This window comes from Pygocentrus nattereri, chromosome 24 (genome assembly GCF_015220715.1).
Source record: "Pygocentrus nattereri isolate fPygNat1 chromosome 24, fPygNat1.pri, whole genome shotgun sequence".
In the NCBI taxonomy this organism is placed as follows: Eukaryota; Metazoa; Chordata; class Actinopteri; order Characiformes; family Serrasalmidae; genus Pygocentrus; species Pygocentrus nattereri.
Window position 1 is genome coordinate 8,084,922 of NC_051234.1, and position 26,673 is coordinate 8,111,594.

At 40.6% G+C, this 26,673-nt stretch overlaps 1 protein-coding gene across 1 annotated transcript in view; it reads right to left on the minus strand.

Annotated features, from left to right (window-relative positions):
• Positions 1 to 26,673, minus strand: part of si:dkey-12j5.1 (probable assembly chaperone of rpl4) — a 215,966-nt gene that overhangs the window by 171,161 nt on the left and 18,132 nt on the right. Inside the window, exon 8 of the mRNA XM_017695782.2 lies at positions 17,855 to 17,923. Within this exon, the coding sequence (XP_017551271.2) occupies positions 17,855 to 17,923 (69 nt within the window). The remainder of the gene's footprint in view (positions 1 to 17,854; positions 17,924 to 26,673) is intronic.

The following is a 26,673-nucleotide window of genomic DNA, read 5'->3' on the forward strand; positions in this document are numbered from 1 at the left end:
TTTTTATCCAGAGTGACTTACAATTTGATCCTTCTACCCAGGTAGACGAAGGTAGTGTTGGGAGTCTTGCCCAAGAACTCTCCCAAGATTGTGTATTTATCTCATACACAGCCCCTCTCCCTATTCTGGAGAGTCTGTCAAAGCATTTAAAAGCACAGAAGCCCACTGGCTCTTCACGTCTGGGTGGGTAAAGTATCCCATGGTGTTGTCATCATAGGAGGATAAAGACATCAGCTAATTAACACAGATGTGATCAATGCAGGCCTTTAGAGAACTTTAGCTAATGCTAACAGCTGAGAGATAATCAGTCGTCCCCCTAACGGAGCTGCAGACCCCCGCTATAACTTTACTCTCTGTTCCTGGAGATTTAAATGAGGTTTGAATGGAGAAACACAGACGTTAAATATCAGACTGAACGTCGTGGCTTGGAAAACGACGTCGTGTGCCGACAGATGTGATTCTGTAAGTTTGCTAGTGCAGTTAGTTCAGAGCTCAGCTCCAGTCCTGAAACCCCTGCACTACATAACTTTGGTTTCCTGGTTAAAATACCTGATATTATGAGCTAATTAATCCCTTCATGAGCTGAACGAGGTGTGAACAGCAGAGAGAAACGCTAAACTACACAGTGCAGTGGCTCCAAACCTGGAGTGAAAACACTGAATTAAAAGGTCTTGTCTTCTCTTTGTATTCTCAGTTTCTGCCGCATTTTTCAGGTGAATCGTTCTCAATTCAGTAGCACGTTTTTGCTTGGAGCTTTCTGAGTCCCGACATTTCACAGATTCCAGATCACAGTAAGGACCACTAGATCTGAACACAGTCCAATCAAAAATGGCTTTTAAATGCGTACACAACCAGCATTCAGTTACGTGAAGCACTCTAATGCAAAGTGCAAACAAGGTCAAAGTTTACCCAACAAAAAGTTTATATAAAAAAAATGTAAAAAAAGCCACTTGTTCAGGGTTATGGACTTTTTGTGTTCCTCTCCAGCACATTTTCACCCCCCTCACCCATTAAAAAAAACCCTGCATTATTCAGATCTTAAACATGAATAATGTTGTATGATGTCTACACGTTCGTCTAATGTCATATTCAGAAATGTATTTTGATTCAGATGAAAATATCAAGCATTCAACAGACAACACTGCAATATGAATGAGACGACCCAGAGGGGTCTAAAAGCTGACTTTCTTTAAAAACTTCAGTTCTGTCCATAAGCGTCCTGGAATGACACTCAGCCTCGTTAAAGAAACAAATGCAATCACACTGATCATGAGATAAGAAGGTCTAAATCTATGCATGTGCCTATAGCCCTCGTGCTCCGACTCAGTCTGAGTGAGCACACACATACATATGTCTGTGTGTGTGTGTGTGTGTGTGTCTTCAGGCCCCCTTCCCAGCTACAAAGTCAAATCAAAGGGAAGTTTGCATTGTGCATTCTAATACGTGGAGGCAGGGCAGAGTGATCACTTTATTCTATTAATTAGCGAAAAGTTCCTCTAATTACTGTTGCAAAACAGAGTCAGTCACCCGCTGAGAGGCTGAGAGGCACAGGGACCTCTCTATTTCAGCTCAGTACGGGGTTTAACTCTGCAGCATTCACAGTTGCAGCACATATATACACACACACACAACAATAAAACTATACATATGCACACACACACACACACACACACACACACACACACACACACACACACACACCGATCAGGCATAATATTACGACCTTGTTTCTACACTCATTGTCCATTTTATCAGCTCCACTTACTGTATAGCTGCACTTTGTAGTTCTACAGTTACAGACTGTAGTCCATCTGTTTCTCTGATACTCTGTTACCCTGTTCTTCAGTGGTCAGGACCCCCATGGACCCTCAAAGAGCAAGTTCTATTTGGGTGGTGGATCCTTCTCAGCACTGCAGTATCACTGACGTGGTGGTGGTGTGTTAGTGTGTGTTAGTGTGTAGGTCTGAGTGGATCAGACACAGCAGTGCTGCTGGAGTTTTTAAACACTTCAGTGTCAATGCTGGACTGAGAATAGTCCACCATCCAAAAATATCCAGCCAACAGTGTCCTGTGGGCAGCATCCTGTGACCACTGATGAAGGACTAGAGGATGACCAACACAAACTGTGCAGCAGCAGATGAGCTGCCGTCTCTGACTTTACATCTACAAGGTGGACTGACAAGGTAGGAGTGTCTAGTAAAGTGGACAGTGAGTGGACACAGTGTTTAAAAAACACACACACAAACTAAATTCCTATTGCCCTTTACATTGTGTGTAAATTTCGTGATGAACAGACCAAAAGAAACGGCCCAAATTGAAAGACGTCTGGTTCCATTGACTTACATTAAAAGTAGAGTGTGTTTGTTTTGCTGCTCCTGTAATTTACCACTTTGGTGTGTGTATAAGTGTTACTTATACACACATATTACATATTACATAATTGGTAATAACAACCATATTTAACAACAGAAAATACTAAACATTGTTATTGTGCTAAACAGTTAAAATTACAGAAATAAAAAACATATAGATAAAGCTGTAAGATATATAGATAACACCTGAACCATGTTTGGTCCAACATGCAAGTAATTACCAAGTTATGCATGATCTGACAGTGGTAAACGCCCCCTCATGACATACCTAATTTTATCCATGAAAAGTTTCCCATCATTTAATAGCAGCAGTTGCTCTTTGTTCCTTCCATTTAAATATCTAACGTTGTCCATTTATGACAAGACATTTAACATGAACACCTCAGAGGTTTGCCTTTGGGCACCATAAAGCTGTGAGATTAGATGTGTGGTAATGCAGAAAGCAATAAAAACCGCTGCAGAAAAACGCATGACAGATCTCATCGTTGAGATGCAAGTGGTAAGATGAAAGCATTTACATGCAAATTTATATTTTAATACATATTAATTGGGCGAAAGTAAGGCGAGCTATTAAACTGAGCTGATTGCGTGATCAAGTCTGAGTTAATTCGATAGTCTAGGTTAGACTAATATCGAACCATTTAATGTCCATGTCTCAGCCTCAGGCACTTCACTCATGCACACATACACGGTATCTTATCTAAAGAACATTAATTTGACCACAGCTACTGCGTTTGGTCAGTTTCATTCTGACTGGCAAACCACAAGCTATGTTCACATCACCAGGCTGAAGTGGCACGTCTGAGTGTTTTGCCTTAAAGTGACACAGATCTGATTTTATTGTGTGGACAAATCAGATCTAAGCTACTTTCATATGTAGCTATAGATCAGATGCATATTGGATTTGTGGTCATGCAACCAGCACTCAGATCAGGATTCTTGAGGCTTTTTTTGCACCATCACTCAGCGTTACGGTGGCAACAGCACCTAATCTGAAGAGCCAGTAGATGGACGCTTTGGTGCCTTTGTTTTGTTCTAATATTGAGCAGCTAAAAGCTGTACAGAACAAAGGCTGCGTTCACATTACAAGCCTCGTAGCTCAAATCTGATCTCTCTGACATGATGGTTCATGCTCGTTTAGGTGATCCAAATCTGTCATTAATGTGAACGAACCAGTGTCCTGAAATGACCCGCATGACCACATCCTACTCAGTAACGTCACATGAAAGAATCACAAGCATCATCAGCACAAACTAACGAGCAGAACGAGCTTCGCTGAGAAGATCATTAACTCTGATCAGCTCTCAGCTTCATTATTAGAGCCAGACGAAGGAGAAAAAGGTGAGATGAGCTGCTTTTCCACTGTTTACAGCTTTAACTTCTGTTCGGCGCTGCTGCCAGAGTAACTCTGAATGATGGCGCAGAGGAAAAAAAAGCACAAGAATTCAGATCTGAGCATCACATTAAGGTCATATGGCCACGAATCAGATACATGTCCGATCTAGGACCACATATGAAAGTGACTCAGGCCGGATTTGAAAAGATCAGGAAAATTGGATTTGTGCCACTTCAACCTGGTAATGTGAACGTAGCCTTGCTGAGGACCCGCACTACCTCAGCTGCTGCCTAGGCTTTGTGGTTGGTAATTTCACATGTCAAACACCTGTTAAAGTCAATGGTTCTTGGCCACAAAGAGCAAACACACTAGACTCTCAGACAACAGACTGGCTTGCGAAACTTGAAAACCAAAAATGACTCGGAAGAGAGTCATGAGCAGCGTTACCCAATATTAGTTATTATATTAGATGTAGAAGGAAGGCAGTGGAATAAGTCATCTCAGTGTAATTACTGAGAAAGATTTGGGGGGAAAAGTCCATAATTTGGAGGCGAAGCCTGGGCGCCTTCAGTTATCAGTGTGAAAGTGAGGAATCGATATTTGTTCCTGGAGAGAAAACCTCTTCCACATCATATCGCATTATTCTGCAAGTATGCAGCTGTGGATCAATACACTGAACAGAGTCAGCCAAGCTTCTTTCTCTGAGAGAAGACTTCACACACACAATGTGACGGGCCTTCACGGAATAAACGAATGCAGCAAAGCACAAACATCAACACTATTCAACTGCATAGTATAAACAAAAGTGAATCAGCAGCAAAAATTGAACCAGCTTTCGGAAACGTCTCCATCACAGTCGTCCAGATTGAGATACACGTTTAACAGTCTCCTCTTAAATAAGGAGCTTTCTCCAGCCTCTGACAGAGCCGAGGTAACTGAGCGTATCTGTTCGCATTAGCATTCCTGCCAGACTCTCGCCTGGATTACTGCTGACACTCCCTCTGAAGTCTAACACATGCAGAACAAAAGAGAGGGATGAGAGAGAATGAGAGACGCGGAGAAAAGAGAGAATCATTTGTTCCCACGGACGATGTGGAAATGTCTTACAGCGTTATCGCGTTCCTCCCCCATGCCTTCCACACGTTCCTCTCAGTTCATTCTGGCTTTAGAACTGGGGCTTTCACAAATTTGAAAATATAATCGGTATTATTTACCAATAACGATTTTCCGGTAATTACAGTTTAGAGACTTAGATACGTCTGGGCAGCTTGAAAGGGCCAAGAACTTTTGCTAATCAATTAACTATAGCAGAGTTTATGAGGAGCCGTGGCCTCTTCCTATTTCCCCTATTATATCAATAACAGGACTGGAAAACAGCAGAGGGCGCTCGAGAGCAAATGAGAGTGAATGGTGCTCAACAGCTAAAAACGGAAAGTTAAAATAGTTTCTAACCACTCGCTCAAAACTTTCCTTTAATTTTAGGAAGTGGAAGGGTGTATTTCACTGAAAAAACAAAAAGACGTTGGCTGTTCACGCTCGCTGACGTCATGAATGTACACGAAGCACCAAGTTAATCTCCCAGAACTCGAGTGTAAAACCTTAAAAATATAAGAGCAGTGTTAAAGTGCTTTATGCTGTTCTGTGTTCAGAAAATAAATGTGTTCTTTTACATTGAAAATGTTTAAGCTTTTATAAAAATATGATTTTGCTCAAATGCTCCATCTTAACCCAATCATTTTGGCTGAGGAGCACCCCCTAGTGTTTGAAACCCAAAAGACATTACAGAGTGGAAATTCTCCTCTCTACAAGTTCTTTGACTATAGTTAATTTTGTAAATGTACATCTTTTGTGTAATTTTACCAGCTAGTTATTCAACAATTGAGCTAACAATACTTTAACTCTTGTCCATTTCACAAGCTATCTTGTGTTAATAAAAGCTAATTTCTATCTAATGTACTATTTGCTATTATGTTGCTTTCATGTAGCTAGCAGGAACACTCAGCTAGCAAGAAGCTAGAATTCCACTAAGGCTAAAGCTGTCGGCCCGCCGGCCCTTTCCTCGACGTTTTCAGTGAGGCCCATTGGTGGTTAAGCAGAGTTTGTTTGATTTATTGGTTTGACACCAAATTTTTCCGCTCAATTTAGTCATGGCCAGTTCCCTCATGCTAGCTAGGTCTTCCCTGAACACATGATACTACCAAGCTGAGAGGATGAAGGCTAGTATGAGCTTCCTCAAGACATACGAAGCCAGCCACCTTATTTTTTTTCACACCACCGCTAACACAAGGTCATTGGGCTGCTCAACACGCTTGAAGTACGCCAACTGCCAATTCTTACATCGGCTAATTTCAGACAACAGCTTTATAACAACCAATGTACTTACCTATGCTAGCTAGTGAAGCTAATGCTTTGTGCCAAGTTATTATTAGCTTAGCTACTGTACTGTCTTAGTTAATGCCGTTTCAATGTATTATGGTCATTTTCTTCATAACAAGCCTAAAAAAATAATCGCTAATAGCATGCTAATGTCCGAGTAGCTAGCTAGCTGACTTTCCCATTGCACCTAGAATAGTCCAGCAGTTCTGACGCCTGAAGCGCAGAACATAACTGCTGTTCCAAGAAGCCGGTGAATATCTTCAGCTTTATATCAACAAAGAATAAGTGGTGGGCATAACAAATAACCCCCCTCTTTGAAGGCATATGATGCCCTAAATGAAACTAAAGCCCAGCAGTGAGGAGCTGAACTTTACCGTCCTGTGCGATCACTGAAGACGGGCCGGGTCGCCTACGGAGCAGAACTAGTAGCTGCTAATGAAGCGATGTTTTGGTTTTTTTCTCTGTTTGTTTGTTCTTTTTTATTCGAGGGTCGTCTCATTTCGTCGGCCAAGATTTCCGTACCCTTTCTAACCCCTTTCCCAGATGTTAAGGTGACACTCAAACACAAGGGTAGGGGTAAAAAGAAGAAATGGGATTGGGCCTTTGGCGACAACAAGACCTAATGGTACTCAATCTAAAGCAGATATTAAAATACCCTAAAACCGGAACATTCAATACTAAACCAATGGCATAGTTCTAGTACTTGCGGACGTGGAGAAAAAGTGGCCTAAAAGAGAGCACAACTATACTGTAACAAAGGTAGAATACGAGAAGTTTTAATCAAATGGTAACCACAGCACACCCCAGCTGACAGGCTGAAAAACTACCTATACTACCTCACATATGGGCTTTTAACTGATTTTCGCACTTCTTTGAAGCTAATCCCAGTTGCACAGTGTATCATAAAGCAGAGCCATTAAGAAGACTTAAGGCCAGGCGTTCAGAGATCATTAGCAGCCTGCAGTAGGTAAAATAGCTAAAGATAAAACACTCGTAAAAGAAAACTGGCTAGTTGGTTGAAGGATGTTCAGTGTATGTGTTAGAGTTTGTGTTTGGCCCCAAGTGGGCTTTTTTTTTTTCTTAATTAAATACCTCTCTCTGCAGAGATAATTAAATCCCTCCAGTGTCATTACAAACAAACATTTTATTACAGTTCGTTTAAATGGTGCTGAGAGGCAGTTTTAAGCCTCCCTCCCTTTCCTCTCAATCTCTCCATCACTTCTCTCCTCTCTGTCTCCGAGGAAGACATCAATCATTGGCTGTCAGCATGTGTGTTGGGCTCTGACCCTGCTGAAGCATTGAGGGAAAAGGCCCTGCTAATATTGAGTTAGCTCCCGTGACACGGTCTTGACACCACACACACACACACACACACACACACACACACACAAATGCTCAAGAGTCTCTCTTGAGTCCTTACAACTAATTCCGAATTGCTACAATCTGACAGTTTTACACACACATGCATGCTCACATAACCTCTCCGGGGTCTGCATAATATTGAGTGCGTTCAGGCAATACATTGCGGCATGCTCGCGCGCACGCACACACACACACACACACACACACACACACACACACACTATAAACTCTGTGCCAATATTTTATTTGCTAATAAATAAATAAATAAATATACTTTTAAAAATGATTAAAATTGGTCCAGTATTAATATTACGGTTGATGAAATCATTTGCAAATCATTTTTTTTATCCTGTTTTCAAGTTAAAACACAACAACCACCACAATCAACCACAATCAACCACCACCACCACCAACCTCAACATATTCATGTCTTTACTACAACCTTGCTTCCAAAAAAAGTTGGGACACTGTGCAAAATGCAAATAAAAACAAAATACAACGATGAGCAAACCATTTGAACCCTATATTTAATTGACAATAGTACAAAGATATCATATCGAATGTTGAAACATGAGAAATTATGTTTCGTGATCTATATGCCCGTTTTGAAACCATTCAAAAACAACCTCTCAGTGTAGAATAACAAAGAGCTCATCATCTATTGTATGTAATATAGATTCAAAGATTCAAAGAATCCAAAGAAATCTCTGTATATAAGGGTCGAGGCTGAAATCCAATACGGACTGACCATGATCTTCAGGCTTTCAGAGGGCACTGCATTAAAGACACAGTTATGTAGTGGAAATCACTTCATGGGCTCAGAAACACTTCAGAAAACTATTGTGTGTGAACACAGTTGATCACTGTATCCACAAATGCAAGTTAAAACTCTACTAAGCAAAGAAAAAAACATATTAACATGACCCAGAAACACTGCCACCTTCTCTGGGCCCGAGCCCATTCAAAATGGACTGAAGCAAAGTGGAAAAGTGTTCTGTGGTCCGACAAATCAAAACTTCTAATTCTTTTTGGATATTATTCACATTGCATTTTCTGGGCTACAGAGGAGATGGACTACCTTGTTGTCTTGTTATCAGTCACAGGACAAAAGTCAGCATCCATGATGGTATGGGGTGCATTAGTGCAAATGGCATGAGTGACTTACACATCTCTGAAGGTGCAATTAACGCTTAATGATATATACAGATCTTGGAGCAATATGTGCTGCCTTCCAGACAACGTCTTTTTCAGAGAAGATCTTGCTTATTCCAGTAAGGCAATGTCAAACTACATTCTGCATGTATTACAGCAGCATGGCTCTGTAGTAAATGAGTCCGGATGCTAAACTGACCTGTCTGCTGTCCAGAACAGTCACCCTCTGAAAACATTTGGCATTTTATGAAGTGGAGAATACAACAAAAGAGACTGAACTGCTGAGCAGCTAAAATCCGATATCAAACAAGAATGGGAAAACATTTCACTTTCAAAACTACAGCAGTGTCTACTCAGTTCCCAAACACTTACAGAGTGCTGTTAAAAGAAGAGGTGATGAAACACAGTGGTAAACAAGCCACCGTCCCAACTTTTTGGGAATGTATTGCTGACATCAAATTTAAAACTGGCATATATTTGTGAAAAAAAAAAGATAAAATCTCAAGTTTTAGCATTTGATATGTTGTCTTTGTACCATTTTCAAATAAATATAGGATTTAAACTATTTGCACATTATTGCACAGTGTTTTTCAATTTTAAAATTTTAAAATGCCCATTGCTCTTTATATTGTGTGTAAATTTCATGATGGATAGACCAAAGCAAATGTCCACAAATGACTTGGAAAAAAGTCTGGTTACAGTGACTTACATTAAAAGTATGCTTTTTCCTTCTCCTGTAAAGTTATCATATTGGAGATACAAGATTTTCTTCCAATAATAGTGATATACTTACAAAAATCAATGAAAATCATAAGGTAAATTGTTAAATAATTCTTCTTTGGGCTGCTCAATTAAATACCTGTAAAAAAAAGACTTTACAAAAGAGTTTACAAATCACTGCTTTCAGTTTTTATTAGCATTTCACCTTCTGACCAAACTTTTCTGGAATCGGGACTATCTAAACTGGTCTTGCAGTCCAAACAAAATATATTTTTGTCCCCCTTCCCCCTTCATCTCAAAGGGAGCTAGTCAGCCAAGATATGCTTCACATCTGGAGCTTGCTTCTTCAGCTTTGCACTGAAATTAGGGGGCTAATGTAGCTAACAGATAATCAAAACTTACCAACTAGCATCAAGTAAAAAGCCATTTCACTCAGGAACAGATGCAGAAACACTAAAAAGTTTGCTTCTGATAGCAGTACCAGAGCTGGTTTATAAGGGGGCTGACCTCTTCCTATTTCCGCCATTATATCAAAAACAGGATTGCAAAACAGTAGAAGGCGTCCGATAGAGAGTCCTCAATGAATAGGTGTAACCAGAAAGTAGAAGGATGTATTCCACTAAAAAAAGTAAAGAAAATGTACCTGTACATTTAATTTTTTCTACAGCAAACGGGTTTTGGGCAGCAGAATGCTGACATTACTGCTAGAGCATGATGATTGATTGGCGAGCGGAGCAGCTCATTAGCTGTTCGTGCTACCTTAAAACTCCTATAACTGGAGTTTAAAAGCTCTTTTAAAATAACGGCAGCATTAAGACGTTTTATGCTGTTCATTGTTCAGAACGAATGAAAATGTCAGACTCCATCAGTACCCATTCATTTTGGACTCGCTCAGGAGCGCCCTCTAGCGTTTGAGAAACCCGGCAGACATTACAGAGCGGAATTTCTCCTCTCTACGAGTTCTCTGGTGGTAGTTCTCATCTAGGTGAACTTTGACGCTACAAATTCAAATGCCATGGACGCAGGAGTCAACAGAAAATTATTTTTCTGAAAGAATCTAAATGGTTGACCGGCTGTTCAGTCAAGTGTGTTAGCTGAACTAGCTGATGCTCACTGAAATGTACATTCCCTCAAAAAAGCACACAACAACCTTTTTTTCTGATTAAATTAGACCATTCGAGAACTTGCAGCTGTGATTTCTGCAGTTTACACAAGGCTAATTGGTGGCTATACTCTTCCATTACCTGTTAACAACATTAGCTTTAGACAAAAACATTAAACATTAGCTACAGACAACATCTTTGCTGGCTACCTGCATTCGAGTGGACGTCATGCAACAAATCATAAATTCGATTCTTCGCTAATCCACCCCTCTTATTCCTGCCAAACTCAGCGAGTGGAGGCATAAACATCTACACGGCGCTATGAATTATTTTCAAGATCTCCTGCTGGAACCTCACTCAAATAGCTAACTACCTGATCCTGCCTTTCCTCTGTGTCTGTGCTCACCTTTCCCCCAACGACCAATCAAAAGGCCTCGCGGTGGGGGGCTTGGCTTCTGTCTAAGCGCCTGCTGTCACCGAGACGACCCCACAACCTTTGGCGCGGCTTTGTCGAGCGGCCAGGTGACCGGCATTAATATTAATAGCCTCCCCCATGCAGCGAATGAGGAAAGTGGAGTCTGGCTGCCATAGACACGCTTTCAAGAGATTCCATCTCCTACTCTTCTCCGCCGGGATGGAGAGAACAAACGGAAGAAAGATAGGAAAAGAAAAAAAAACTCCTCTCAGCTGTCAATTTCTAGCTCTTATGCTGATTCACTCCTTTTCATTCCTTTTTAACCTCTCTCAACCATTTCCTCCTCTTTTTTCCCTCTTCTATACGGCTTTGACACTTCACTCTCAGTGGGAGCTAGACAGGACTTCCACACTCCATCCTACCGTTCATAGGAGCCTCGCTCGCTCTTTCTCTCTCTCTCTCTCTCTCTCTCTCTCTCTCACTCACACACACACACACACACACACACACACACACACACGGAAAAGGTCAAGTGCAGAGTAAAATACCATTCCTGAATTATTCAAAGGCAACCTTCCCTTTGAGAGAAAGAGAGAAAAATGCTTTAAAAGAAAAACAAAGCAAACACTCTCTCCTCTTATCATTATTCATGCACACCAAAAGTACACTCATTCAAGGAAGTTAAGAACAAATCCTCTTTAACTAAGACAGATTGTGCATATTCTGGGTTTAGAAAACTTTCAGCCGTAGCTTTAACTGTCTCTCTCACACACACACACACACACACACGTTTGTCTTGCTATACATATGATGACATTCATAGGTTTCTATTGATTTTTGTGCTACCATACCTAAACCTAACTCTAACCTTCACCTCGGTATACAAAAGGCAAATTGTCTGCTCTTTTAGTTTTGAAATAAAAAAATAAAAAAAAGAATTGTGGTGAAAACACCACACATTCATAAAAACTTACATACAGCAAAAATTCATACAGTCCTATCATAGTGAGGACACGGGGTCCTCACAAGTATAGCACTACGAGAACACACGCACAATGACTCAGCACTGTCTTTTCATGCACCACACAAACACAACCAGAACTTTAAATAACATTTATTCATCTAATTGGCTTTTTAAACCATCATTACTCCCATCAATAAGGCATTTCTACCCAAAACAGAGGCTAATAACCAGCCCTGGAAAACCTACAATTGCCTGAAATTTTCAAGCGAGATTTGTTCGGTCTAAAGCAACCACATTCAATCCCATTCACTCTGAGAAACGGCAAGATGAAAAAAGCCCCCCAAAACCAATTGTCAGTACTGCGCAGAATTCAGAGATCGATCTGGATGGTTTTGGGTATTCAGGCATTTTTAATAGACTTGATGGTCCAGACAGTATTCAGTCTTGCTTTAAGAAAGTATTCACACTAAGAACTGCACCTCATACACCCCCACATTAAATTTTTCTGACATATGATAAATTTGAAGCTTGAAACTTTCCGATAGAGAACGTAATCAGATACAGGCGTTTACACAGATTATTCTTCTATTCAACTGATTATTTATAGGATTATCCACCCCGATCAATCAGAGAGAAACTCGGAATAGGCTAGTCCGATTGAGGCCATTCAGATTATTTATAGGATTATCCACCCGATCAATCAGACAGAAACTCGGAATAGGCTAGTCCGATTTAGGCCATTCAGATTATTTATAGGATTACCCACCCACGATCAATCAGATAGAAACTCTGAATAGGCTAGTCTGATTTAGGCCATTCAGATTATTTATAGGATTACCCACCCACGATCAATCAGATAGAAACTCTGAATAGGCTAGTCTGATTGAGGCCATTCAGATTATTTATAGGATTATACACCCACAATCAATCAGATAGAAACTCGGAATAGGCTAGTCCGATTTAGGCCATTCAGATTATTTATAGGATTACCCACCCACGATCAATCAGATAGAAACTCGGAATAGGCTAGTCCGATTTAGGCCATTCAGATTATTTATAGGATTATCCACCCACGATCAATCAGATAGAAACTCTGAATAGGCTAGTCCGATTTAGGCCATTCAGATTATTTATAGGATTACCCACCCACGATCAATCAGATAGAAACTTGGAATAGGCTAGTCCGATTGAGGCCATTCAGATTATTTATAGGATTATCCACCCCGATCAATAAGACAGAAATCGAATCTGAATGGCCTCAATCGGACTAGCCTATTCCATATACATGGACGTATTCTATTCCGATTGAGCTATTAGTCGGATTATTAACGGATTATTAGGTTGCATGTAAACATGGCTGCTGGCAGCTTTGAAGGTTCTACCACCTGGCATGTTAAAAAAAAAAATCTAGTGGAAAAGCACTGTAAAACACACAGACTTTATTTTTAAGTAACTGGGGCAGAAGTCTATGTGAAGCTGAAACAGAGCCCAGTCATTTGTCACGAGAGCGAAATGGGGCTTAATAAGCTTTAAAAGAGAGCCACAGGAGAGAGCCGCAGCAGGACAGTCCAAGAAAAGCGTACAATAATAACGCTCCACCAACCACAGCCAGATTTCATTATAAACAACCTACTATGAATCCAGAACTGTGTGTTCATCATATAGTCATCATTCACATATATTAAAAGCATCACTGAAGCGGCCAGCCAAACACTGATTAAATGTTTCCACCAGCCGTATGGAGAACTCAAGAAATTCTCCACTGGCAGCAGCCTAGCCTTTGGTCAAAGACATGAAAGTCAGGGGACGAAGCCGTAACACCACCAAAGACTGCAGATTTCAAAAGAAACTCTACTTCATTTACATCTTACTGCTGTCGGAAGAAAACCCCATCTCCATAGTGCTAACTTTGCAGGAGAAGGAAAAAACCTACTTTACTTTTGATGTAAGTCAATGGAACAAGACTTTTTTCCAAGTCATGTTGGGTCATTTCTTTTAGTGCAATCATCATGAAATTTACACACAATGTAAAGGGCAACAGGTGTTTTCAAATGATGTCAAAAACTGAAAACGGACAAAAAAAACGGAGATACAAGGTTTTCCTCCAACAGCAGATATGCAATTCAAAAGTAGGTAATCATAATATTGGCCATTATCACAGAAGGCTGCAATACGCTGAAATATGTCCACGAAGCTTTGCCCATGTAACAGTACTAATTCACTAATGCCCTTTATTATATGCGTCAGGGTGTAGTCATTGGTCCATATCCTGCAGCCCTATTTAAAGGGCAAATCTTTAAAATGTCTGCCTACTTAATTGGTGAAGTGTAAACAAAGCCATTCAGAGTGATCTGATGTGAAATAGTTTATCGTAAAGAGTCTTTACAACGGTGGTGATGGGAACCAGGGCTCATGATGTCTACAGCGCAAATACAGCCCTTTTTTTTTACTATCCAAAACAAAAAGTCAGTCTACACATTTCTGGTGTTTACACCCTGATCAGGCCTAACAAGACCACCTCTTTGTTTCTACGCTAATTGTCCTATTTACCAGCTCAGTTATAAAGTCAGAGACGACAGCTCATCTGCTGCTGCACTGTTTTTGTCGGTCATCGTCTAGTCCTTCATCAGTGGTCAGAGGACGCTGTTGGCTGGGTATTTTTGGTTGGTGGACTGTTCTCAGTCCAGCAGTGACACTGAGGTGTTTAAAAACTCCAACAGCACCGCTGTGTCTGATCCACTCGTACCAGCACAACACACACTAAGACACCACCACTACCATGTCAGTGTCACTGCAGTGCTGAGAATGATCCACCACCCAAATAGTGCCTGCAATGTGTAATAAGGGAATTCCGCTTTCTATGGGAATCTATTCTGCCTACATGTAAAATGCGTTAAAAATACACCACAAAATAATGTCTCAGGCATCACCTCCAAAACAATTTTGTTTAAAAACATTGTATGTGGGCATTAAAACACATCAGACGTCTGGTTCCCATCAATGATACGGTGAACAATTTTGACTAAAGCTGAACCATGAAACATGCTTTAAGCCTAGATTTCATCATTTTAGCGCAGTGCAGCTAAAACCGGTCTAATGTGGTCAGTCTTCTTAACTCTAGTAAGAAAGTCCATTTTAAAGTCCTGCTCCATCGGCCACTGGTGCCCACTCAAACAAGACACTCCACCCCAAAGCCTGCTCCGGGGCACGGCACCTTCACTCACCCTCACTTGCTGTCTCGGATATGAAAAATGCTAATTTCACAATATTGAGCAATAAAGCTTCGATGCCGGGAGCTCAGAAGGCCTTCAGACCTCAGACGTGCCCAAAACAGCAACAGCAAAATTCGAAGCACAACAGGACGTTATTCATTTAGCTGGTCCAGTTCTGTGTGGGGTCAGATCAATACGGATAACCAATAACACTGATATAACTTCAGGATTAAAAATCAAACAGACCCCTACAGTTGAACTATGAAAGTCAAATATGAGGTTCTGCTCTCATTTAGAATTTCATAACATTGGCCAAACAATATATCAGTCAGGACTTGGACCCGTCACCACATTTGAAGATGCCAGGCGATTTTTAAGCCGAGGTTACACAACTTTCATCCCGATTTTAGTCCCGATTCTCAGTCTGGCCGAGCGTGCATTTTTGGGTCAGTCGGAGTCGACAGTTGGAGAGAGGGTCGAGTCGTGCAGACTCTGATTTTTAACCCGACTCTGAGCGAAATCTAGTGTAAACTGGTCCACGACTATCTGAACTGATTCCTGCAACAACCAATGAAAACAGTGCAAAAGAAGAAAATATGGCAAGTCTCTCACGTGTGGAGCCAAGCTTTTTAACGGGTCGAGTTTAAGGCATGAGCAGTTGCGTTTAGGTACATTTACGAATACAAACTGACCACATTTTTGAATCCCTGAGCCTCTTAAACATGTTTACCTGCTGATTCTTTACTGTGTCAGTACAAACGGCAGAGACAACAGCCGCAGCAGCTCCACGTTTATCTGCGTCTCCTAGTAAAGGGAAAACGCGAGAGTTTGAGAGTTCAGCGAGTTCCATTCTTTCAGCAACAGCTTAAAAGTTGAGTAGTGTGTGATCCCTAAGAGTTTAGTGTGGATCCCTAATATTTCAGCCTTTTATAATCTCTTCAGACTGTAAAAGTTGTGTAGTTAACCCAAGGCTTCAGATGAATACATTCAATATACATCAAATCACGCGCCACTACGGCACAAAGGCCTTAAAGAAAGTCAATGGCCTTACCCATTAAAACACTAATGTGTAATGCGTCATTCTTACTGCATTCTTTCATTTATCGAGTGACCTTCTGTTCTGCACATTTGCTAATTATATTTGACTGAGGGAAGTGCATGGTAAGTATGAATCATGGACATATAGGGCAAGATGTACCAGGCACAGACTAGCGAGAAAGTACACTACATTCCAGCGTGAGCCTTCGTTAAAGCACGTGAAGCAATAGCAGCAACAAATAACATCAGGCATCTCAACAAGCAATACGTTTTGACATTACCATCAGACGAGTACGGCACAAATGAGCACATATAACAACGTACAAACAGAGTAGCTGAAGTTGCCATCTCACCAAAAAATTCCCTTTCCCTTAAATGGGGCAGCTTTTACGTTCCGGCACACAATATTTGGGAAAAGGAAAAAAAAGCTGTCCAACACGAAAATTCAGCCGTGTAGAAATTCAGACGTGAAACATTCAGCAAAATGTCAAAGTTTCAGGATTTCCCAGAATAATAAGCCAGGGTTAACCTACCAAAATACTTTTTAAAATAAGCATCAAAAAAGAGGCGATTCAAAAGAATATATAGCATAAACCATGATATGTATGACAAAAATCTGAATTTAGTTATATTGTGGCAAATTATTTTAGGCAATATCACCCATTACTACTTATAAGTACAGGGTGATTCAAAGAGATTCATCCAATTTCATGATCTTTTTCACTTGTAAATCATCACAGATCAACGCAATAAACTGTAACTGGTTTAAATGAGCACAAATTGTATTATGTAATTGTACAATTGTATGTGTGTTGGCGGCACGGTGGCGTGGTGGGTAGCGCTGTCGCCTCACAGCAAGGAGGGCCTGGGTTCGATTCCCTGGCCGGGCAACCAGGGTCCTCTCTGTGTGGAGTTTGCATGTTCTCCCCGTGTCTGTGTGGGTTTCCTCTGGGTTCACCGGTTTCCTCCCACAGTCCAAAGACATGCAGTCAGGCCAATTGGACGTGCTAAATTGCCCCTAGGTGTGAGTGTGTGAGTGACTGTCTGTGTGTGTCTGTCTGCCCTGCGATGGACTGGCGACCTGTCCAGGGTGTATCCTGCCTTCCGCCCGAAGACTGCTGGGATAGGCTCCAGCACTCCCCCGCGACCCTTCGGAGAAGCGGCTTAGAAAATGGATGGATGTACAAGTGTATGAACATCAACGCCATAGTCAAATTCATCCCTTACTCGATTAAGCGCGTCGGGCATCACTGCACTCACAGCTCTTTCAGTGCAATTTCGGAGATCATCCAGTGTTGTGGAACCAACGACGGACACTCCGAGCTGTTGGAGCTTCACAGCTGATGAAAATCACACTGCACAGTTATGACGGATTCACTCTTATCGAAGTGGAGACCGCAGAACGCTTTCTACTCAGACTGAAGGGAGCCATCTTCCACTGACAGTCAGAAACTCTACAACCCCCTCTTACAATTGGTATGTGACTGGTTCCCAGGTGCCTTTACAGTTGGAAAAACATGGCTCTTTGAAAGTGGATGAATCTTTTTGAAACACCCTGTATATAAACTTTATCATCATTCTTTCAACAAACTCATTAAAGAAATAAAGATTTTGGGAACAAAACCTCACTGGACACTTATGGGGCACCATCAAAGCAGTCTTTGCTTGATTGTTATTCATGAAAGCATGTTTTTATGACTTCAAACGCATAAATCATCCCATAAATGGGTAGGAAAACAAAGCAAAGGCCGCACACCTGTCAGCCGGCCAGACATCATAAAGGCAAGCCGTAGTTTCATCATACCTCAAACTCCTCAGCCTCTATCAGCAGTTTGGCGGTCGTGATTCTGGACTCGTACGGCGGGACGATCATCTGAAAATGGATAAATATGCACATGGTCAACTTTATGGTCATATTCTACTGTTTTGTTCATCTTATTTTTTCATTGTTAGTTGTAAAAAAAGCCACCAGAAATGGCAAATTTCTTATTTTACCAGGAAAAATGACATATGGTTTGAATTTTACCATGATTTGTTCTTGTGCTGGTCCCAAGAACTGACCAAGGCAAGAGGGCTGGTAGAGGAGGTTCTAAGCCCTAACGTATTACTCACTCAGTGCATGTCTGCCTTTAAATGTTTGGTTCTTTTTGGTTTTATTTATTTAACCGCTTAAATAGCCAGGGTCATTTGGGAGGCCCAAAGTTTTACTACACACTTCTATAACCTAAGAATAGCTAAACCAGTTTAAACTGAAGTCCCTGTAGTTACTGAATGATAAGCCTTATTATGGAATAAGCCTGGGAATTTAAAGGGTTAACTTATATAAGAGCTAATTAACAAATGAAGTGACCCTTATTAGGAAACTTCCCCTCTGCATTTAACCCATCCGTGCAGTACAACACCATATACACACACTAGGGGGCAGTGAGCACACTTGCCCAAAGCAGTGGGCAGCCCTATCCATAGTGCCCGGGGAGCAGTTGGGGGTTAGGTGTCTTGCTCAAGCACGAAAACGCTAGTAGTATGCTGATGTCTCAGTAGATAGCTAGCTAAATTTCTCGTTTCACCATTTAAGATAGAACGGGAAAATTCTAACGCAAAGCTGGCAAACAGCTGACTTCAGCTTCATTTCGCTAAAGAACTGGAATTAGGGGTGGGCGACAATGAATAATTGCCCCTCTTTAAAGGCTTATGATTCCCTAAATGCAACTACAGCCCAGCAGTGAGGAGCTGAAGTTTACCCTCCTCTGCTGTCACTGCAGACGGGCAGGGTCACCTACAGAGCAGCGCTAGTAGCCTGTTAACAAAGTAATGCTCTTCTTTATTTGAGGGTCCCATTTCATAGGGACGATTTCAACCACTACTACTTGTAACTCAGTTCCAAGGGGCAAAATGACACTCAAAAACAAGGGATAGAGGTAAACAGAAGAAATAGGATCAAGCGTATTGTAAAGCTTTTATATCCTGGCCATAATTACAGTTGGTAGGGTATGAAGGACCAACTGGGTGAGCCAGTTTGCCACAGCGCCACCCTGAGGCAGACCAGCGCTGCATCTCTAGTTAGTTAAGGATACCAAAGACTGAAGCTGATTGTGGGTGAAGCAGCTAAACAATGACCACTCCATTTTTCATTCTGAGCCATTCAGGGGGTCCAAGTGGTTAATTAGTACCCCCCTTCATAACTAGAGGGCACCAAACCCAGAAAACTGGACTGAAATCCATAACCAAACTTAAACAGTCAGACAGTTTTCTACCCACACTACAATGAATCAATTATGTAAGAATGTGAAATTCATAACTTGGGAACTGCGATGCTCTACAACAGTTAGCCCACAAAAAGACTGCAGAAGTGTCGGCCCGTCTCTCATGACAGCTAAGCTATAATTTCAAAGAAATTAGACAGTAGACTGTCAAGCAGAGATAAATCCACCTGCTAAAATGTCAATTTGACAAATACCTAAAAGTGGGTCTCCTTTGAGTAGATCTAAAACAGTAAAGGGAAAAAAAAAAAAAAAAAGACACATAAAATAGCCATAAAGAGCTGACAGAAGGAGAAAGACATCAAAAGAAAACCCATTCATTCCATTAAAACTGCATTTCCCAAAGAGTGTCTTTTCTTCAAATGAAATCCATCATTTTTTAAGAATTTCAGGGAAAGTTTGGTGATATTTAATAGCCAGTGAGTTTCGCAAAGACCTACTTTTATACAGCGATGGACACACAGCAACACGAACTGTCCATTAACCGAACAGAACGGGGAGTCATAAATGACTCCTCATCGTCTCTGTGGTATTTTCCACCATTCATCAGGAATTCGCCCTTTTATGTGCAACCTTTCCACGAGCACTTGCTAAACCTTTTTTGGTACATTAGTGCTTCATCAGAGCGCCGTCTTCCTCTCCGCTGACTGCACTCTTCTGTGTCTCTGGTGTCGTCCCTTCTTCAACCGTGTCTTTCCATTAACCGCTTTGGCCTCTCATCTCGGTGCGCGTGTTTGATGGCGCGCGAGCGTGTGAACGCGAGAGTGTTGAGCGCTACCTCATCAGCAGCGCACGCGGCTTTTGATAATGACAGCACCAAACCAGGCTGATTCCAATTAGCCGCTGCCTCTGAGACATTTCCACCTCTGTTGCTTTTTATGTGCTTTCAGAATTAGTCCAAATGTAAGTTCACCACCCAGACGTTGCACATGAAGATCTCCTTAAGTGCTAATTACAAGTCACTAATTAGGCCAAAGACTTGAGGTCCCACTTTAGAAGAAGCATCTCTAATAACTGTGCAGTTACATGTGAACATCATATGTACAACAATGTAACTACTAATGTTTTAGACACAGCTGGATTTCAGAAGTAAGCCTTATGTAATTACACGTGTGTATCTCACGTAATTTTGTCTCATGCAATTACAATATATCAAGTTATAACAGCCCATTCTCTATTACACAATTACACTAATTAGGCCAAAGACTTGAGGTCCCACTTTATGAGAAGCATCTCTAATAACTGCGTAGTTACATGTGAACAACATATGTACAACAATGTAACTACTAATGTTTTAAACACAGCTGGATTTCAGAAGTAAGCCTTATGTAATTACACGTGTGTATCTCACGCAATTGTTTGTCTCATGTAATTACAGTATATCAAGTTAACAGCCTATTCTCTATTACACAATTACACTAATTAGGCCAAAGACTTGAGGTCCCACTTTAGAAGAAGAATCTCTAATAACTGTGCAGTTACATGTGAACAACATATGTACAACAATGTAACTACTAATGATTTAGACAGCTGGATTTCAGAAGTAAGCCTTATGTAATTACACGTGTGTATCTCACGCAATTGTTTGTCTCATGTAATTACAGTATATCTTAAGTTATAACAGCCTATTCTCTATTACACAATTACGCTGTGGTAATAAACAGTTACAGGTCATCAGAACCCCCCCCCCGCCCCCGCCCCAGCAGTAAGAGGACGTTTATAATAACTCACATCAAGACATTACTTACATTGTATCTTCCAGCTTGGTTCCACTTTATACTGAGTGTCTCTAATAATCGTGTAGTTACATGTGAACAAAAAACGCAACAACAATGCAAATAATAATGGTCACTGTTACAAATGGATGACAGAAGTCAACCTTGTCTAACTACACATGTACCAACTTTTTTTTTCCTCGCGTGTAATTACACAAGTGTATCTTAATAGTTGTAACGACCTATTCTCACATGTAATTACACAAGAGTAATAACAAATGTAATTACATCTGTAATCAGACGAACAACAGTTGTTTTCAGAAGTCTTTTTTTCCCCAGCAGTAAAAGGCTGTAATAACATTTGTCCCAGTTTATATCAAGTGCATCTTATAACCATAATTACATGTGAACAATACATTTAACAACAATATAACTACTAATATTTAAGGCATTGTTACAGATGGATTATACCTTGCGTAATTACATGAGATAACTCACTTATACAGATGTAATTACACAAGTGTATGTTAGTCTTAACAGCATATTCCTCATGTAATTACACAAAGGTAATATGACAATTAAATTGTAACTAATTGTAACACTAACAAGTTTCAGCTTCAAACCATTCTGTATGTATGTGACAGAACAGCAGACGTCCCCTTATATTAACATGTAACTGTTATTACATTAATTAAATGTGTTGTATTTCCCCCAAAGCAATGTCTAGATCAAAACTGCATTCTTACACAGTAATTACATAGTAATTACATAGTAACTACACAGGAACTGTCTTATTTTAAAGTGTAGCTTTAACACTGTATTACAGGAAAGTTCCTGTGTAGTAGTTAAAAGGTACAGTATAATGAGAGAATTTATTAATCAATGTGGTGTGATAAGGTTACCGTGTTGCAAGCTATTCCACAGTATTTACATAAATCATACTTTTACTGCTAAGACTTCTGATCCGTAGCGTATCAAAAAGATACACTTGTGTTATTACACGCGTCAAAACTGAAGTTGATACACATGTATAATTACATAGGCTGTACTTCTGTAACCCATCTGTAACACTGACCATCGTTAGTGTCGCTGTACATGTTATTCATGTAACTACAGTTATTAGACCATATGAGGTGGGACCGACTTGGGTAGTAGATCTCTAATACGTGGGTAAAAGATACACTTGTGTAATTACATGTGTCAAAAACAGAAGTTGCTATACATGTGGAATTACATAGGCTGTACTTCTGTTCTCAATCTGTGACCGACTAAATAACTAGTAGTTAGCGTTGATGCATGTTATTCATGTGTAATTACAAAGTTATTAGCGACAATATAACGTGGGACCAACTTGGATAGTAGATCTGTAATAAGTGGGTAAAAGATCCACTTGTGTAATTACATGTATAAAAACGGAAGTTGCTATACTTGTGTAATTACATGGGCTGTACTTCTCAATCTGTGACACTGACTAAATCACTAGTAGTGTTGAGGCATATGTTATTCATGTGTAATTACACAGAGACCATATGTAGTGGGACCAATTTGAGTAGTAAATCTGTAATAAGAGGGGAATAATAAGGTAATATGGTAACAGGCTGTATGTCCTAAAAAATATATGCTATATACTTTTTCAGGTTGTAACTATTTTATAAGCAAGTAAATGTAAAAAACAGGGAAAAATTAAAAGTTTCATTTCTAGTTGTTAATAAGGAACATGATAAAGAGAAATAAACAAGTTGTACAGAAGATAAATGTGGTTTCGTTTGTGTTTTTGTGTGGTTTGGTGTTTTTGACCAATTACCTAACTTATATTAAAGGCTTTTGTCCGACCTGTGCTTTACAGCAGAGGAGCATGTGATGATGCATTTTCCAGCCCTGGTTCTGTGTAATCTCAGTCTTTACCTCATCTACTCAGGGTCAACAACTCTATGGACATACATGGGAAAACAATAGAGCAACCATGAGTGATTATAATGCAGTAATTTAGTCTTTTCATCGCAATCAGCCACATTATTGTGGAGCCGTGTTGTTTTCACCTCAATAACATTTAGTTTTACTGTAATTAGAGCCTGTAACTGTTAGTACATCTGACTATTTAAAGACATTGCCGGTCTGAAACTTAGTGGATATAAGTGAGCTGGTATTTCACAACAGTGTAATTTTTTTGTGGCAATAATCCTAGGAAAACCTTGTATGTCCATTTTGGTCGTTTCTCAGTTTTTGACATAATTTAAAAATAGCCATCACCTTTTACATTGTATGCAAATTTTACAATAAATGGACTTAGAGAATTGAGCCAAAATCACTTGGAAAAACGTCTGGTTCAATTGACTTCCATTAAAAGTAAAGTAGGTTTTTTCCTTCTCCTTTAAAGTTCCCATTTTGAAGGTACAAGGTTTTCTTCCGACAACAGCGAGATATTTTATTGGATTTCGTTTTATGTTGAAACCTGCACCAAATTCCTCATTTTTGGCAAATGTAAACAGGGCCTAGGTACTAAAACGGCATGTCAAATGTGTCCAAACTAAACACTTTTCTTGATCTTTTTAAGGGAACTACTGAAACTTCTGTACAAACTACACAATACAAACACAACACTACATAACATTGTCAATGTAATTTTATAGCTGCCAATATTCTGGGTTCTCTCGATGTTTAGCCCCTTAAAATCATCATCAGCAACAAAGCTTTCATACCAGTTTGGCACCATTTCTAACATGAAAAACATGAACACAACCACAGACTTCACAATCATAAATTTATGCTCCTTATTCACCATTAGAAGACTAAAGATTCTTCGTAAGAGGGCACAAATTACCACTCCAACAGCTTTTGTGTGCATCGTTCAAAGCTGGTGACCAAAAAAAAAAAAAAAAAAAAAAAAAAAAAAAAAAAACCCTGTAAGTGACAGCAGGCTACACTCGATGCTGCTGCCGAATGTACACACTGATGTGTGGCGTTCACTCGTTGAGAGCACCTCCAACAAACAAAAACAAAAGCACCCAGGAAAGAGTGATGCTTCACATCAACGATGCGGTGTTCTCAATACGGAAAGCACACGGGACGCAGGGCAACCCTGCTTCAGCGCTCCACAGCCTCATCCCTGCGGCGGACAAGCTCCCCCACCCTGACAAAAATCAATACAGGAATAAACAAGCACTTTTATTAATTTGCTCCTCAAGCAATTTCAGGTGAGCAGCGGTTCATTTCACGCCGACTCCACTTCACAGACATGCTGAAAAAAACTAATTTGGGTGCAGAAAGCCAAGTGCATCCATTTAGAGAACAGAACACTCGGTAGCCTTGAGGAAAACGTTGGGTATTTAAGTTTCATAAGAGGAAGGCTGTCTGCGTGAGAGGACAGGGTCAAGAAGTGCGTTTGTGTGTGCGTGAGAGTGTATGGCCGAGGGGCTTGCCTCGCAGAGGAGTGCCACAGGGCTCGAAATGAAAGGATTAGTCTCTACCTCTTTCCGTTCCCTCGCTCTGTCTGAAAACTCATTTCAAAGTTCAAGAGAGCTTCGTGGAGGACTGCTTTTTTGTTTGGTCACCGGAACAGTAGGGTCAAGGAAGGCCCACCCTCAAACTCTCTTATGCTCGTAAACCAAACAAAACATACCATTCTTGATGGATTAACGAATAAACAGCTGAAGCACTCACATTTGCTTTCATGCAGTGTGAGGATATGAAACAAGTCGCAAACGTACAAGGCGAAGACAAAGAGATTCATCCCATTTAAAATGATTTATTTCACTTGTAAGTCATTAAAAGATCAAAGCAGTAAACTGTAAATGGTTTAAATGAGCATAAAATGTATTATGTAATTATACAAGTGCTGAATATGAACCTCCTCCAGCTGTTCGGGTGACATCAACGCCATAGTCAAAGTCATCCCATACTGGATTGAGCATGTTGGGTGTCACCGTATTTACGGTGCGATTTCCGAGATCATCCAGTGTTGTTGGGTGTGGCACATAAATAGAATCCTTACCGTTACTTAAAGTCATAAGGCGTGAGACCTGGTGATGCTGGGGGCCTTTTTCTTGGAACTGTTGATACCAATGACAATTGCTCTGAGCTATTGGACGTTCACTGCCATACTGACAGTCAGAAACTCTATGACCCCCTCTTTCAATTGGATTGTGATTGGTTCCTAGGTGCCTCACGGTTGTAAATTATGGTGCTTTGACATTGCATGAATCTTTTAAACCTGTGCTATAGATCTGAAACTACCTACATGTAGAGCTGGGTCATAATTATCACGATATAACTTTCCTCGATAGGAATGTAGGAACTGTTCGATATAACAGAAAATTCTCAGTCTTCCACATTCTAGCAACAGCCCTGGAGGCATTTTCTACTGCACGGAAAGTGACACTACTCTGCTGTCACCACAAAAGGGCTCACTTCTGAGTTTTTCAACATGATCAGGGGGGCAAAGGAGAAAAATTAGTTGCCAAATATACTTTAGCAATGTCTGAAATGTGGAGGCATATACTCCCTGTTTGAGTGGAGTGACTGGTGATCTGTTCTCCTGTGAGCAAGTGTGAGGGACTAGATCAGTGGCATTAAATCAGGTCTGCTCCTCACAATGACCGCACTGTTACAGAGCTCCGTCATATTTTAGTATTAGTGCATTCCCAAGCAATGAAAGTGAAGGAAAGAAGCGTGCTCATTAAGTTATAGCCCTGATTTAAATGAAAGTAAACTGAGGAAGCTGTGAGGCATTGGAGAGCGGGAGAACGCTAGCTTCTAGAATAGAGAAATCCAGTCGTCTGCTAGCTTGTGTCTGAATACTGTGATATGCTCCGACACGGACGTGGTAGGAGTGATCGATCACCGGCGTACCGAGGCAGCTAATGTTTGTGGTGCGTAGTAAGCAGACGGTGCTAAAAAACTAAACAGTTGTAACCAAATAACTGAGCATTTGTCACAAGATACACATCTGTTTTCTTTCTTAATTTAAAACTATTACAAAAATTCCAGCCATGCTTTTCCAGCTGACCCGAAACTTTCACCCACTGTCCCATGACAGATTTGTGAAATGTTCCTCTGTTTGGCAAGTGCTATGGTCATGACCTGACCATAAAGGATCGTTTAAAACAGCAATTGAGCACCCAGGAGCAAAAAAATCAGCCTTCAAACTTAAGCGTAAAATAATGATTTGTATCAATCGAATATGAAATCTTTTACCAGCCCTACCTACATGTAATAAAAACTGATCTACAGACAGGCGACAAATTAAAAGAAAACCCTGAATAAGTGAAGAAACATAACGAGTACAGATGCTACTGCATGATACAACTATGCAATAAAAATCCTACCATGCTCTGTGGCATGAATGGAACGCCGTGCGGACTCAAGTTGATGACAAAAGGAGTAAAGACAGCAGGAACATCAATCGCAAAGACTACTCGACTAGCTAGCGTTTCAAGAGACACAGTGACTAAACTGACAAACTGAATTCAGATCAACGAGAAAAACATCAGTAAACTGGGTTGGACCGATGGTGCAAAACCACAGGCACTGGTCTACCTACGTGGGGAAAACGGTGAAAAGGTCAGGGAGCCATCTTTCACCATATTCTTCACAACTGGGTGAGAGCATGTGGTGTGCCAAAGAGAACCGTACAGGCCTGAATGTTTGAC